Here is a 17,828-nt window from a genome sequence, read left to right as displayed (position 1 = left end):
TTCCATCACCCACCAAACCTACACAATATTCTTATCCACTACTACATAACCCTTGCTCCAAACCCCTTGTGTCATGGCTCATATACATGTAATAGAACTAGATGCAAAACCTGTCCCATATGTCATCCCACCACCACCTACTCCAATCCAGTCACAAGCATCAGCTATCCCATCAAAGGCAGGGCTAACTGTGAAACCAGTCAAGTAATCTACATACTAAGCTGCAAGCACTGTGCTATATGGGCATGACAATGAACAAGCTCTCTGTCTGCAAGAATGTCCAACAACAAACTGTATCAAAGAAACAGCAGGACCACCTAGTTGCTGAGAATGCTGCCTCACACCATGTTCTTCATTTCAATGATTGCTTCACAGCCTGTGCCATCTGTACCCTTGCCACTAACATCAGCTTTCCTGAATAGCGCAGGTAAGAACCCTCCCTATAATATATCCTATGTTCCCATAACTCTCCTGACCTCTACCTTCATTAGTCATCATCTTTTACCCACTTATCCTGTTCCCTGTTCCCATTGCAGCACTACACAGCTGTCTATCACCAACGCACCCACAGACTTTTTACCTCTCTCCTTTTCTGACTGCTATGCACTCTTAGGTATTAAGTTCTGCAGCAAACTGTTTCCCACCCCACCCACTACTATTACATGGTCGTTTTTGTAAAGTCCTTATATGAACACCTTAAGTCCTCTATTACATGACTTAGCCCTGCATTTGACTTGAAGATATTGGTGACCTCCCCCTAAACTTTCCTGTAACTGAGGGCTTACACCTCACCCATGGCTAATACCTAGCAGCAGCAATTTCTTCTTCCTAACATTTTGTCTATTCCTAGGCTTCTTGGTCTTGGTTGAAGTGTGCTGCACATTTCTTGCACCTCATTCCACCTGACGGTCTTCTCCACTTAGGTCTGGCAGTGGTAGATACCTGTTTTTGGTGTTGATGATAAAACTATCAGGTCGCGTTCTTTTTCTTCCTATCCGCCTACCAGCTGCCAGTTCCCAACCACTCTCCTCCCTCCTACCTCCCTTGATCCTTATCAGTCCCTTCCTTGCTTCCCCCAACTGTGCCTGAAAGGCACAGATTTTCCTTTCCTGTTCCCCAATCAAAATGTTCCTGCTGCATTCTCTGCAGGTCCAGGAGAGAGCCTCTTCTCTTCTCCCAAAATTCTCCCCACTGCAACCCCCCCCCCCCCCCCCGCCCCGCCCCCAGATAAAGTATTTCCTACAAGATTGTGCAACAAATCCCTCTACTCACTACACTATAACAGCTCCCAAATTTCTCACTCATGGTCAATTTAGAAAGAGTAATTAAGTTTAAAGAATGTTTTAAATTTGTCAAGGATGCGAGATTGGCTGCATGTAAACAAAAAACGACACAAAGGTCTTATGTGTGGTTGTTGTTGTTTTTGCACTGATTTACAGACTATATATTTGGGAATATATGTCAAACAATAAACAGCAGTCCAAAAAATAAAATGAGAAAAGAATCAAGATTGAAATTTTATAAGATAGTGGCAGTCCCATTGCCTGTTTACGGAAGTAAATTGTGGGCTATAAATAAACCCAATAGAGTCATATAAAGCTAACAGAGATGAGATTTCTAAGATCAGTAACAGGACGCACAACAGATGACAGATTTTGAAATTTATAAGTTACGGAGAACTAAGTATATTTAATATCCTCAATGAAATACAAGAAAATAGAAGAAACTGGAACAAACAACACCAAAGAATGAGCAGAGAAAGATAATCTGTTCAGATAAGAGCATTTAACCTGACATTTTGAAAAAAACAGGCCTTCTCCTGGATGTTTGCGTCATTCACACACAATATTTTGACAGAGTAACTTGCTGTCTTCTTCAGATGCTACCCAAGAATGGTCCTTGGGCAGATTGAGTGCAGTATTTATGCCTGTAAGGTGCTAGTTGCTCCTTAGTCGGTCCGCACCACATCGGTTGTTCCCTCCGCAGTCCTTGGTCTCCACTTCTGTCTCTAGCTGAGTGCTTTGTAACTGGTCCACACTGCGTCGAGTGTTTCATTCGCAGTCTGCACCCACCAGGCCCAGGTCCCATGAGCCTCTCTGGTCGCTGGTGTTCTGGCTGTCCTCCATGTCCACTACAGCCATCCTCTCGGGTTATGGTTGTCGTCTGAGGTCTGTCAAAACTGGTCTGTAATGTCTGGTGTTCTGTCTCATTGTTGTTTCATCGATTTCCACTTCTGTCTCTCGCTGGGTGCTCCATAATTGGTCCGCACCATGTCGAGTGTTCCATCCCCTGTCCATGCCCACCAGGCATGGCTCCAATGGTTCCCTCTGATTGTTGGTGTCCCACCCGATGTCCGCACCCAATTTGGCCATCGTCTAGGGTTGTGGTCGTCATCTCAGGAGTGTCAGGACAAATCTGTAGTGTCTGGTGCTCTGTCTCGTGGCTGTTTTCTCAGTTCCCATTCCTGTTTCTTGTGAAATCTCTATGTGTTTTGCGTTGAGTTTTCAGAAGTTCAAGAGCCGGATCCCAGGCCTTGCTGAGCTGGTATCCAGTGTCACAGCTGATGAGATTCTCAGTGATCTTGATCTCAATGGACTCTTTTATGACACTGTCCCAATATCTAGGGCATCTGTGTGACAATTTGGTGTCATTGTAGTTCATCAAATGACCGAGCTCTAAACAGTGTTCTGCTATGGTTGATTTGGTAGCCTGCCTGAGTCTGATATGACTCTGGTGTTCTTTACACCTGATTTCCACAGTCCTGGTGGTCTGGCTGATGTATGACAGCTGACACTCACATGGTATGCTGTCAGTGCATGGCTTCTGTAATCCCCGGTCATCCTTTACATTCCCCAACATTGTCCCAATCTTACGCTCTTCATGTCATGTTTCATGAGAATTTTGCTGATCTTAGCAGAGATCAGTCCAGCATATGGCAAGTATGGCACCCTCTTCGCCTCTTCTGGTTCGTCTTCTGGATCCTGTGGTTGACTGGCAGGTCGAAGGCCTTCTGGACGTCTCTAGATGAGAATCCATTCTTGCTGAACACCAACTGTAAGTGTTCTGTTTACATTGTCAAACTGTCAGGGTCTGACAGAATATGTGCTCTGTGGACTAGAGTTTTGAGCATTGTGTTCTTCTGTGCCGGATGGTGGCAGCTGTTGACTTGCAGGTATAAGACAATGTGTATCAGTTTGCGGTATACACTGTGCTCAAATGTGCCATCAGCCTTCCTCTTGACTAATACATCCAGGAATGGGAGTTGTCCATCCTTCTCCAGATCCATTGTGAATGTTATATTTGGGTGGCATGAATTCAGATGTTCCAGGAAATCATCTAGCTTCTCCCTGTCATGGGGCCATATGACAAAGGTATCATCCACATATGAAGGGCTTATTTCAATATGGTACAAGTCCATTTTTGTTCATTCTGAGATACAGAGTCCTATAAAGTTAAATGAGCACTGAAAAATCTGCAGTTGAGACACCAGAAATATTAAAGTATATATATGTGATTATACTAGAGGGAAACATTCCACGTGGTAAAAATATGTATAAAAAAACAAAGATGCTGTGACTTACCAAATGAGAAAGCACTGGTAGATAGACACAATAAAAAACACACAAACACACACACAAATTTCAAGCTTTTGCAACCCAAGGTTTGTCACTGTTGCATTTCGAAATCTTTTCTGTCATCTTACTTTCTCTTTTTGTTTGTGCAAGTAGTTTCACTTTGTATTCACCTTCCCTTTTTAATATATTGTCACTGTTGCATTTCGAAATCTTTTCTGTCATTTTACTTTCTCTTTTTGTTTGTGCAAGTAGTTTCACTTTGTATTCACCTTCCCTTTTTACTATATTGTCACTGTTGCATTTCGAAATCTTTTCTGTCATTTTACTTTCTCTTTTTGTTTGTGCAAGTAGTTTCACTTTGTATTCACCTTCCCTTTTTATCATAAGCAACCTTGGGTTGCAAAAGCTTGAAATTTGTGTGTGTTTTTGTGTGTTTTTTATTGTGTAATAGAGGGAAACATTCCACTTGGGAAAAATATATCTATCACTTTGTATTCACCTTCCCTTTTTATCATAAGCAACCTTGGGTTGCAAAAGCTTGAAATTTGTGTGTGTTTTTGTGTGTTTTTTATTGTGTAATAGAGGGAAACATTCCACGTGGGAAAAATATATCTAAAAACAAAGATGATGAGACTTACCAAACAAAAGCGCTGGCAGGTCGATAGACACACAAACAAACACAAACATACACACAAAATTCAAGCTTTCGCAACAAACAGTTGCTTCATCAGGAAAGAGGGAAGGAGAGGGAAAGACAAAAGGATGTGGGTTTTAAGGGAGAGGGTAAGGAGTCATTCCAATCCCGGGAGCGGAAAGACTTACCTTAGGGGGGAAAAAGGACAGGTATACACTCGCACACACACACACACACACACACACACATATCTGTCCGCACATACACAGCTGTGTACGTGCAGACGGATATGTGTGTGTGTGCGAGTGTATACCTGTATACACTGTGTATACACAGCTGTGTATGTGCGGACGGATATGTGTGTGTGTGCGAGTGTATACCTGTCCTTTTTTTCCCCCTAAGGTAAGTCTTTCCGCTCCCGGGATTGGAATGACTCCTTGCCCTCTCCCTTAAAACCCACATCCTTTCGTCTTTCCCTCTCCTTCCCTCTTTCCTGATGAAGCAACTGTTTGTTGCGAAAGCTTGAATTTTGTGTGTATGTTTGTGTTTGTTTGTGTGTCTATCGACCTGCCAGCGCTTTTGTTTGATAAGTCTCATCATCTTTGTTTTTATATATATATATATATATATCAGATTTTTCAGCGCTCATTTAACTTTGTGGAACTCTGTATCTCAGAATGAACAAAAATGGACTTGTACCACTATTGAAATAAGCCCTTCTTATCTAAAAAAGCACTTGGTTTGATATTTGGCAGATGTAAGTGCCTCCTCTTCAGATCTTTCCATGAATAGGTTGGCAACCACTTATGATACTTCCCATATAGAAAGTATGTCGAGGTTAGTACATGCCTGAAAAAGTTGAGGAGAGCTGATCAAACCTCTCTCCAATAAGATCAAGTGAGTCATTCAGTGGTACTCTTGTGAAGAGAGACACCACATCAAAACTGACCTTTATGTCAGAGTCCACAAAGTGTAGCTGCCTCGGCCATTGTGGGCAGTCCTCTGAGTTCCGAATGTGGTGCACACATATGCCCACATGTTGTACCAGCATCTTCTTTAGGTATTTTGCAGTAGGATAGGTGGCAACACTGATATTGCTAACAATAAGTCGAAGAGGAACCCCATTCTTGTGAACTTTGGGGAATCCATGCAATCTAGATGATACTGGCACTTTGGAATGCAGTTGTTTGATAACTTGTTCAGGCATGCCCATCTCCTTCAGCAGAGCCCTGGTCTTTTTGTCCATGGGATCACTTTCTATTGTTTTGTACACAGGATCCTCCAGAAGTTGTTGCACTTTTCTGTCATACTCTGTCTTCCTTAGGATGACTGTGGAGTTCCCCTTGTCTGCTGGCATCACTGCAATGCTGTCATCCTCCCACAGTTGCCTGAGTGCCAACGTTTCATTGCTTGAGGTGTTGGATTTGGCGCCCTACATGTGTCTCTATGGATCTCTTCAGCCACACTGGATGGTAGCCTATTGGTCACTTGCTCAACTGCACTGATGCAGCGCAGACCAACTAGGGAGCACCCAGCACCTTACAGGCATAAATACTGTACTCTATCCATCCAAGGACCATTCTTGGGTAGCACCAAAGAAAATAGCAGGTTATGCCATTAAAATATCACGTGAGAAGGATGTTAACATCTGGCAAAAGTCCCGTTTTTTCAAAATGTCAACAGATTCCCGGGAAAGCCTGAAGAGCTACAGCATTTAACCTAATTGAGAAAAGAAATCAAGGAAAAATGAGGAAGTGGTGGACAGTGTAACAGGCCAAAAAAAAAAAAAAAAAAAAAAAAAAAAAAAAAAAAAAAAAAAAAAAAAAGAAAGTCTAATCCTTGAAGTGATGATGTGAGTATTAAACAAAAACCAGTGTGCTGTTGTTCACCACGTTTGACTTTATGTGCACACAGTATAATATTAAACCCTTTAGTGCTGCCAGTTATATAATTCCTGTAATTAAATAAGCAAAGTATCAATTAGTGATTTTTTTCATGAATTTTATTTAGTTAAAAAGAATATTCATACAAAACTATATAATGACTGTAGAGTGCTCAAAGCTCTTCATCTTCTCCTCCCTTCCTTTTTACCCCTCATAGGTCTTCATTTTCTCAAGTCAGAAGCGATATAAAACTCTTTATCACATGACTGTATAATATTACGGGACACAACTAAAACAATAATTTACAAAAACTCTTGCTTACATAGTTTACATAATGGACTACATAATCTTCACCAAAAATTGAGCAACGGCCTTCATCAGCTCATCATCACCAGATGACTCAGGGCTGTGTGGACAGTGCCACAGATGATTCATTGTGCATTCTCAACATTCACACTGTGTATTTCCTTTGGAAAGTCCCTATTTGATAAAACTATCCATGGATTCACCAACGTCTGATCTTACCACTGTGGTTCACAAGTGGGGGGTAATTGCCCCCTGAGGACTAAAATGAAATCGTCTGAGGGGTAAAAACTTAATTATTCCATTCTGTTTCAGTCATGAAACTAAATTATTTTCAAAAGATCATTACTATTATCACAGTTTTGCAAGACTCTAATACTGGTGTTATAAGTTATCAATAATTAATTTTTCTCAATTAGTAGCATTAATGTGAGGTTACAGGTTCCTCACGTAGTCCATCCACTACTCATATAGGTTGTGCTTTGTCCCATACATCTTTGATGATAAAAGTGAGGCATGTGCATAACAAAAGCTAAATATCTCAAGAAAATGTCTTTTCCAACTTGTAGGTAGTACCTGCAGTAGTCCTGAAAGTGCTTCATGATTCGCATCAAAACAGATAAATGAATTAATTGACAACACGACACAGCAGTAACTACATAAGGACTGCTATAATGCTGTACACAGTTTTATTATTATTATTATTATTATTATTATTATTATTAGAGTGAAGAGCCAAAATGGAAAGGAGTAATGCAGGGGAAGCATGTTTTGTAACAAGCGTGTACCCTTAGTGTGGATAGCTAGCTTCCTCTTCTGAGAAGGAGATGTGGCTAGCACTTGCAATGCACCACGAATTCCTTCGTCATTCATTCTAAGACACACACAAACTAAATATCATGCATCTTTCATCATTTTAAAAATAAAAGTGTTTCAAGAAAAGTCTTTCATTCTACATTTTAATTAGGTGCTAAAGGTGCACTAATGTCTGATTGTAATCAGAGGTAATGGTTTAAGAAAGATTGGGAACCACTGTCTTAGCATGTTCAGTGATCTCCAAGTGGACCAATCTAAAGTACTTCAAGTTTGAAGTTGGCCACAACTAGTTGCCCACAGTTGTTCCCTTGTGTTATGTGGGTTGCATTTAACATGGGATTTAATTGAACTGTCCCCCCAACTACTTCCTTGATGCTCCACTGAAGAAGGAATCTGTGGTTCCAAAAGTGAAGAATACGTTTTTCTTTATACTGTACTGGTAGTTGCACTTATAGAAATTACACAAGCCAACTGATCTGGCTATGAATTTAACAGATGTATGATTCTTCTTCTTCTTTTTTAAGAAAAATATTACACCTGTCATTCATTTCAGGAGGATATGTGAAAGGCCCTCAGGCATCCGAGATGTTGAGGGAGGGAATTATGTACCTGTGTGCTCATCTGAAGAATGATGCTGTCTCCCTGGCTGATGCCATAGCTCCACCAGATTCCATGCTGAATTCTTTACTTGGAAACTCAAATGGAAAAATTTATCAAAATCTGCAAACACATCTCTTCCAGAAACATCAGACATTTGAAAGGCCAACTTGGTGCAATGAAGTGATGTTTGTACAAAGTAAACTGTAGTGACATTATAAACTATACTATATATACACATTTTCACTAGAATGCTAATGCTGCATCCTGCTAAATTCTCATATTCCCGAGTTGGCATTTTATGAAGTGAAATATCTATGTACACATTCTGGAAAAAATAGTACATCTTGTAAAGCATGGAATGCTCTCTTATGTTACAAAATAATTGCTTATTTTGATATTTTATTACACAGTTGGGCACGAACAAACCATTCATAGAAAAGTCACACATTCTTTTATATTTTGTAAAGACATATTTTGATGATGGTTCAGTGACAATGAATGTGCATTATTGCCTGCTTGGTTTTCATCTTAGTGATGCTGCACACACTTACGTTTTTGAAGATAAATAATGCTATTGTATTTTTTGGTGGGGCCTAAAGAACAAAAACATATGTAAGGCTAAAAAAGTTGTGTGACTGCTTTGGGGAAGAACTATGTGCACCGACTTCATAAATTGTGACTATAAGCTTCTGACATAGTTTTAATTATATATCAGATGTTCATTCACTGTGGCACAAGATTTTTGTTCACCATTTTAAAATTATAAAATCATTTTTATATTAGACATCTACGAAAATTAATGTTTACATAATATGTTTCCAAATTTTTATTGCATAAAGTAAAACCAAATCAGTGTGTAATATTTCCTGCATGGAAATGAATTCCATGAGCGATGATAAAGTCTCCAACTGTAAAATGTGTATAGTGCTTCCCCTTTCTCTCTCTCTCTCTCTCTCTCTCTCTTTCTCTCTCTCTCTCTCTCTCTTTCTGTGACAATACATACATGCAGTTCCATCAAATATATAAGTGGAGAAACTCAGGAATCTATGAGAGAATAATGAATTTTATTTGTCATAAAAACATATTATTAATAACAAAAAGTGGCAACTCACTCAGTATAACTACAATTTTAAAAAATGAAAGTCACAATTATAAATATTATTGAATTTTTTACAGTGTGTTGTTATAGTGGATTGCTGGGACTTAGACTTTTTAATAAGCTGCTCTGAACAGAGTGTATTAATTTATCAGTATTAGTTAATTTTTTAGGCTTACCCCATCAACATCCATATTTTGGAAACTGCAGTACACTGGATGACAGAAAGTACTTTCCAGTGTACTACAAACTTGATCTTTTTCCCATTTGATTCTCATGTGGAGCTCAGGAAAAAAGACTGTTAAAATGCCCCTAGCGCTCATTGTAACTAGTATAATCTTGTCTTTGCAGTCTCTGTGGGAACTACAAACAGGAAAAGGGGAAATTCTGAGATTCTTCATTTAATTCTGGTTTTTGAAATTTTGTTTGCAGGCTTTCATGGGGTAGTATGTGCCCATCTTCAAGCATCAAGAAGTTCACAATTTCTCACAACATAAAAGCATGGAAAAATGGTTTTGCACAGTTACTTCTAGAAGTTACTATTCATTCTAAAAACTTCCAGAAGATACTGTAGAGTTTTATTTGATCAAAATTGGACTTAAATGTCATTGTGACTGTCACCATTCAATGTAACTGACTTATAAAAACCTGTGTTCAACACTAATATCTGTAAATTTAGATTCATATTACTTGTCAGCATCCATCCCATTTCTATTGGTGCTATATCTAGTAAGATATGTGTACCGAGTTTGTATGAAACTACTCTCAGCTTTCTGCAATTTTGTTTATTTCTGTGAGTACTCTCCCTTCTTCCCTCACACTTAGGACCATGTCCCACCCATAGTACACACTTAATACAAGAACCCCATATTCTACAGCAAGCCATTACTTTTAATGTGCCATCTACCTTCAATTGACCCATCCAGTGAGGTATGACGTTTGACCTGTACCTGGGACCTTTTTATTTACGTCTCTGTTCTCACTGAAATTAGCTTCATCTGTAAACAGTATGCCATAGGGGAAACAATGGCCTATGTCCAGCTTGCATGTCAAAGTCAGTCTGACAACCTGGATCATTGTCTTTCAGATATTGCAACATTTCCATTTTGTAAAGGTACTATTAACATGTTGCCAGATCTCTCATTTTTTATATATATAGCTGATCACAGTTTCGAGATGTGATGAATACTGCACTCTGCACTCTTACTGAACGATGCCAGAGATACCCTTTCAGATGACATCTGGCAAGCATGAGCAATTTCACACATTTTCAATTGGTGATCATCCATGACCATCTTGTGCACTTTTGCAATGATTTCTGGAGTAGTGACACATTTTGGCTGACCACTGCATGGATAATCATCTAAGTTCTCCCAACCAAATTTAAATTCATTTATCCACTTGAGAACAGTTGAATATCAAGGAGCACAGTCCCCCAGTGTATTCTGAATATCGGCATGAATCTCCTTTGGTTTCATACCTTTTTTTACAAAGTACTTAATCACTGCTTGAATCTTGATTTTTTTCCATCTCCACAAATCACTACACAGGAACAACAACAGAGCCACGTTACTGCCACAGCTATCTTCCAAGAGCATTGATGTGGCATCTGTTTACAGGCAACAATCCAATGAATATCAAGTGAACAACTTGTTACCCTAGCGCTGACCTCTCTTGGTGATTCTGAGAACTTTTCATACCACCCTCATATGTGTCATATCACATGACCCCCTTTCCATCTGAAAATTATAAGTTAAATCCAAGACTCAGGCTTCCAAAATGGCTACCATGTTTGTAACATAGCCTTACAGGTTTCACCACTCTCCCATCTCACACTACTTGAATTTAAGTCTTTGTTTTTTCATCAGTTTTTATTGTAGAAGAGTAGCTCCACACCTGTGGAGATGATCTGGTAGTTTTATGTAAGTTGTTAATAACAGTGTTTGAGCACTGTGTGATGTCCACCTCACCTGGTGATGCATGCCGTTTCGTGTGTCTCAAAGTCCCACATCTTCAAGTCTGAAATAATATACTGGAAATTGATTATATAAAAGATAGTACCAAATGATGTAGACCATACAATAGATGAATTTTAAGTTGCTTCTCCCACTTTATTAGCACTATAATGTTGTTGATGCCGAACTTCAGTTTTACAGACCACAGTTACATAGCTTTTCTGTTACCAATATTTTCAGAAGAGAAATAATCCAGGCATGAATTAGCAACAGAATGTTTGTTGAATTTCACACTGGCAAAATTTTCAGTGGCAGAAATGTGAATTCACAGTGCACATGATATAACATGCAGTACAATCATGAAAATTAATTATATTGTCTTTTAAGCAGTGTTTTTGAAACATGAGGATTTTAAAGTTATGTGTTTACTATTGTGCATGAGATTTTATGATGCCAACATATTACTCAGTTGCAGACTCTGTACTTGCATAGCTGTTAAACTATGAACTTGGGGCCCAAGTAACATAGATGTTGCTTGTTTGATAGTGCATCTGGTACTGGAGATTTTTGGAGGAGGGGTGGCTATTTAAAGACAGATATAAGAATATGATGTGATTTCTGAAACTGCATAATGTTTTGCAAATTGGCTAGGTTAAATTTTGTTATTTTATATGGACTATGAGATTTTACTGTTGTCTGATTCATGAAAAATGCTGAAGGTTAGTAAACCAGAAAATAATGTGGTACTTTATTATGCTTCCATTGTCTGAAATGCCCTGCGTTTGAGTAGGGCATCCATCTTGAAATTAATCTTTCATGATTATAAATTATTCAGAATCTTAATAAGTGACTTAATTTATTAGTAAGAGGCAGTGCCCAAAAAAAAAAAAAAAAAAAAAAAAAAAAATACAGCAACCAAAGTAATGTCAAAGTTCAGGATCTTCAAATCATTGAGGGAAAAGTAGGCAGTCAAAATTATGAGTGTCCAAACTCTTAATATCAGTTTTTCATAAGTTAATTATTTTCACATAATTTAAAGTATGTTTTCAGAAGGAGCAAAGTATCTGATTTCAAATGAATGGCAACAGTATTTCATATGCTGTCTATTAGCTCAAAGCTTTTCTCCATTACTTACTACAATCAGAATTTCAATTAGCCATGTCTTTTACGTGACAGAGTTTTTAGTGAAAATACCTGCATCATTAAAATTGAGGAGATGAATACAAAAAATTGAACAATAAATAAAATGAAATTTTACATAAACAACAATTTGATATCTTCTTGCACATACTGCATGTTAAAGTGTGCAGCTGCATGAGATATAAAATGAAAAAGCAAGAAAATTTCAGTTATTCATGGGAGTAGAAAAAGTAATAGATGGAGGAGTTTCCAACTTGCTACACCTCAACTGGTACAGCTCTTTATCTGTGCTTTTCATTAATAACTGCACCATTACACGAAGCCACTTTCATTCTGCTCTTATTCTTCATCTGATTCACTTAAGTTAAGCACCGCTGGGTGTGGCCAGTACTTGGACTGGTGATGGTCCAAAAATGCCACATGCCATTGACAAATTTTCCCTTTGTCTTTGGGGAAAGGAAACATGAGGAACAGTGGCATAAAGTTCCTGTTTTCCAGTCTTTGTGCCAATGTCCTGAATTAAATTCCAAAACTCTCTGCAGTATCTCAAAAAGTGAGGGCATGTAACACTGTTGAATGATTCATCCATAGGATGGGGATGTTAAGCTCAGTAGGACCATTGGTGATCTTCAAGAGGAGTTGGCTATGTGCCAGCACTAGGTTTCAGCCTCTGCCTTGTCTCATCACCACCTACACTTAACAGATATGCTTACAGGCACAGCTCTCATACTTCATGATAGAAAGGTGTCTGTGAGCTTGAAGGACAGGGAAAACCTTTCCAAATAGGCAGATGAACCTGTCATTTGGGGTCCCCAAGCCATTCATGCCATACAACTTTACTTTACTCTTTCTAATAGACCTGAGCTGGCAATGATTTAACATATGGTATATGGAAACTGTAGGTACAACCACAACGGAGGGGTATCTGTTGAGAGGCCAGACAAACGTGTGGTTCCTGAAGAGGGGCAGCAACCTTTTCAGTAGTTGCAGGGGCAACAGTCTCGATGATTGACTGATCTGGCCTTGTAACACTAACCAAAACAGCCTTGCTGTGCTGGTACTGCGAACAGCTGAAAGCAAGGGGAAACTACGGCCATAATTTTTCCCGAGGGCATGCAGCTTTACTGTATGGTTAAATGATGATGGCGTCCTCTTGGGTAAAATATTCCGGAGGTAAAAAAGTCCCCCATTCGGATCTCCGGGCGGGGACTACTCAAGAGGACGTCATTATCAAGAAAAAGAAAACTGGCGTTCTACGGATCGGAGCATGGAATGTCAGGTCCCTTAATCGGGCAGGTAGGTTAGAAAATTAAAAAGGGAAATGGATAGGTTAAAGTTAGATATAGTGGTAATTAGTGAAGTTCAGTGGCAGGAGGGACAAGACTTTTGGTCAGGTGAATACAGGGTTATAAATACAAAGTCAAATAGGGGTAATGCAGGAGTAGGTTTAATAATGAATAAAAAAATAGGAGTGCGGGTAAGCTACTACAAACAGCATAGTGAACGCATTATTGTGGCCAAGATAGATACGAAGCCCACGCCTACTACAGTGGTACAAGTTTATATGCCAACTAGATCTGCAGATGATGAAGAAATTGATGAAATGTATGATGAGATAAAAGAAATTATTCAGGTAGTGAAGGGGGACTGGAATTCAAGAGTAAGAAAAAGGAGAGAAGGAAACATAGTAGGTGAATATGGATTGGTGCTAAGAAATGAGAGAGGAAGCCGCCTGGTAGAGTTTTGCACAGAGCATAACTTAATCATAGCTAACACTTGGTTCAAGAATCATGAAAGAAGGTTGTATACATGGAAAAATCCTGGAGATAGTAGAAGGTATCAGATAGATTATATAATGGTAAGACAGAGATTTAGGAACCAGGTTTTAAATTGTAAGACATTTCCAGGGGCAGATGTGGACTCTGACCACAATCTATTGGTTTTGAACTGTAGGTTAAAACTGAAGAAACTACAAAAGGTGGGAATTTAAGGAGATGGGACCTCGATAAACTGACTAAACCAGAGGTGGTACAGAGTTTCAGGGAGAGCATAAGGAAACAATTGACAGGAATGGGGGAAAGAAGTACAGTAGAAGAAGAATGGGTAGCTCTGAGGGATGAAGTAGTGAATGCAGCAGAGGATCAAGTAGGTAAAAAGACAAGGGCTAGTAGAAATCCTTGGGTAACAGAAGAAATATTGAATTTAATTGATGAAATTAGAAAATATAAAAATGCAGTAAATGAAGCAGGCAAAAAGGAATACAAACGTCTCAAAAATGAGATCGACAGGAAGTGCAAAATGGCTAAGCAGGGATGGCTAGGGGACAAATGTAAGGATGTAGAAGCTTATCTCACTAGGGGTAAGATAAATACTGCCTACAGGAAAATTAAAGAGACCTTTGGAGAAAAGAAAGCCACTTGTATGAATATCAAGAGCTCAGATGGAAACCCAGTTCTAAGCAAATCAGGAAAGCAGAAAGGTGGAAGGAGTATATAGAGGGTCTATACAAGGGCAATGTACTTGAGGACAATTATGGAAATGGAAGAGGATGTAGATGAAGGTGAAATGGGACATATGATACTGCGTGAAGAGTTTGACAGAGCACTGAAAGACCTGAGTCGAAACAAGGCCCCGGGAGTAGACAACTTTCCATTAGAACTACTCACGGCCTTGGGAGAGCCAGTCCTCACAAAACTCTACCATCTGGTGAGCAAGATGTATGAGACAGGCAAAATACCCTCAGACTTCAAGAAGAATATAATAATTCCAATCCCAAAGAAGGGAGGCATTGACAAATGTGAAAATTACCGAACTATCAGTTTAATACGTCACAGCTGCAAAATACTAACACGAATTCTTTACAGACGAATGGAAAAACTGGTAGAAGCCGACCTCGGCAAAGATCAGTTTGGATTCCGTAGAAATATTGGAACACGTGAGGCAATACTGACCTTACGACTTATCTTAGAAGAAAGATTAAGGAAAGGCAAACCTACGTTTCTAGCATTTTTAGACTCAGAGAAAGCTTTTGACAATGTTGACTGGAATATTCTCTTTCAAATTCTAAAGGTGGCAGGGGTAAAATACAGGGAGCGAAAGGCTATTTACAATTTGTACAGAAACCAGATGGCAGTTATAAGAGTTGAGAGGCATGAAAGGGAAGCAGTGGTTGGGAAGGGAGTGAGACAGGGTTGTAGCCTCTCCCCGATGTTATTCAATCTGTATATTGAGCAAGCAGTAAAGTAAATAAAAGAAAAATTCAGAGTAGGTATTAAAATCCATGGAGAAGAAATAAAAACTTTGAGGTTCGCTGATGACATTGTAAAGGACTTGGAAGAGCAGTTGAACGGAATGGACAGTGTCTTGAAAGGGGGATATAAGATGAACATCAACAAAAGCAAAATGAGGATAATGGAATGTAGTCGAATTGAGTCGGGTGATGCTGAGGGAATTAGATTAGGAAATGAAACACTTAAAGTAGTAAAGGAGTTTTGCTATTTGGCGAGCAAAATAACTGATGATGGTCGAAGTAGAGAAGATATAAAATGTAGACTGGCAATGGCAAGGAAAGCATTTCTGAAGAAGAGAAATTTGTTAACATTGAGTATAGATTTAAGTGTCAGGAAGTCGTTTCTCAAAGTATTTGTATGGAGTGTAGCCATGTATGGAAGTGAAACATGGATGATAAATAGTTTGGACAAGAAGAGAATAGAAGCTTTCAAAATGTGGTGCTACAGAAGAATGCTGAAGATTAGATGGGTAGATCACATAACTAATGATGAAGTATTGAATACAATTGGGGAGAAGAGAAGTTTGTGGCATAGCTTGACAAAAAAAAGGGACCGGTTAGTAGGACATGTTCTGAGGCATCAAGGGATCACAAATTTAGCATTGGAGGGCAGCATGGAGGGTAAAAATCGTAGAGGGAGACCAAGAGATGAATACACTAAGCAGATTAAGAAGGATGTGGGTTGCATAAGTACTGGGAGATAAAGAAGCTTGCACAGGATAGGGTAGCATGGAGAGCTGCATCAAACCAGTCTCAGGACTGAAGACTACAACAACAACAACAACATATGGAAACTATTTTGACAGTTTGTTTTTATTTCCCTGGGTTCTAAGTGTGGAAAGGGTACTATTAAGTTTCCATGGAATATTCCCTGCATTCACTCATCCTTCATAACTTAACTCTCATTTGGTCTTATTCAATTGTAATTCAAGATTTTTAACAAAGGGAAACATGTCTAAATTCCTTAAAATGCAGTACAATACTGCAAAATTTAAAAAGATGTACATATGAGCTTCTTTCTATCTTCATTATTTATGTGTGACAATGTATTGGATACCCTCCCAGGAGACACCGCCTTGTAGTGCTGGGCGGGAGGGCTTGTGTGCTTCCATGAAGTCGAGAGCTGTGCTGGTGGTAGCGTAGCTTGGTCTCGACCAAGGAGCCAGATGAAGTGTGTCCCACAACATAGGGCAGGGAGGACTCTAGAGGTGTAGTGAAGCCAGCTTCCCTAGGGGAATAAGCCTAACACAAATCCTGACCCTCTAGGCTGGGGGTTGGGCTCGAGGCTAACACCCTCTTCCTGTAAAAAAACGTAAAGTTACAAAAATCCAAAGAGTAGAAGCCAGATGGATTAATAGACAATGATATGGCACTGATCTTGGACAATAAATGGTTAAAAAGTTGAAAACTGACCTTCGAATTGGTACCTGGAATGTTTGATCTTTATATAGCCCAGGCTCTCTAAAGAAGTTATTAGAGCAGCAGGGGAAGCTCAAGGAGAGCATTGTTGCCATCCAAGAAATTCAATGGACAGGGAGTGGGGTATCAGAAAAGAAAGAGGGCACAATGTTCTATAGCTTTGATAATAGACATGAGTTTGGTACAGGTTTCCTTGTTCATAAAGGTCTGAAACATTTGGTGATGAATTTTACACCCATTAATCCAAGGCTATCAGTAATTAGAATGAAAGGAAGCTTCTTTAATTACAGTATAATTAATTGACATGCACCAACAGAAGAATCTATTGAAGACCTAAAAGATGATTTCTATGATGCCCTTGAAAAAGCTTATGATAAGTGTCCAAGGAATGACATCAAGATCATGCTGGGTGATTTTAATGCAGAACTTGGAAGAGAAGACATGTTCTAGCCCATAGCTGGGCCCCATATTAAACATGGATCCACTAATTATAATGGAATAAGACAGGTCCTCTTTGCAGCCACCTAGAATATGATAGTGGGATCTACCAGGTTTCCCCATAAGGAGATACACAAGGGCACATGGAAGTCACCTGATGGTAGAACAATTAATCAAACTGTTCATGTACTAATAGACCAGAGGTATAAATCTAAATTGTTGGATTTTCGAACCTTTCATGGCCCTATTGTGGATTCAGATCATTTTCTTGTAATGACCAAGATAAGAGCAAGGATGTCAAGTGCTCAGAAAGAAAGACATACTAGGAAAGAATGGTACAATATTTCAGCACTGCAATTAACAGAAACTTACAAATCATATTGTCAGAAAGTTTCTCAGGCCCTGGAAAAAGAACACTGATGAACACTCACCAGCTGATGTGCAGGCAGGGAAATCAGGACATGCTCAGTGTAAAGACACTTCAGCTGTCAAGATATTAGCAGTAAATTTTCAGTGTTCGGAATAAAGTTCCTGAATTTACTGCCCTCCAGGAAGCGTGTGGCGTGCAAATTATTCTCGGGACTGAGACCTGGCTGAACCCTGAGATAGGAAGTTCTGAAATATTTAGTGAGGGTTGGAACGTGTATCGGAAAGACAGATTAGACACCGTAGGAGGTGGT

The 17,828-nt window shown here is 39.2% G+C and overlaps 1 protein-coding gene across 1 annotated transcript in view; it reads left to right on the top strand.

Moving 5' to 3' along the window:
* The window catches only part of LOC126088375 (peroxisomal acyl-coenzyme A oxidase 3-like), a 151,557-nt gene extending 143,491 nt beyond the window's left edge, over window positions 1-8,066 (top strand). Inside the window, exon 13 of the mRNA XM_049906514.1 lies at window positions 7,765-8,066. Within this exon, the coding sequence (XP_049762471.1) occupies window positions 7,765-8,018 (254 nt within the window). The 3' untranslated portion in view covers window positions 8,019-8,066. The remainder of the gene's footprint in view (window positions 1-7,764) is intronic.
* The last annotated feature ends 9,762 nt before the right edge of the window (window positions 8,067-17,828 follow it).

The sequence above is a fragment of the Schistocerca cancellata genome, chromosome 6 (genome assembly GCF_023864275.1).
Source record: "Schistocerca cancellata isolate TAMUIC-IGC-003103 chromosome 6, iqSchCanc2.1, whole genome shotgun sequence".
NCBI lineage: Eukaryota > Metazoa > Arthropoda > Insecta > Orthoptera > Acrididae > Schistocerca > Schistocerca cancellata.
The sequence above is the reverse complement of the archived record's forward strand: the minus strand, read 5'-3'. Positions and strand labels throughout refer to the sequence as shown.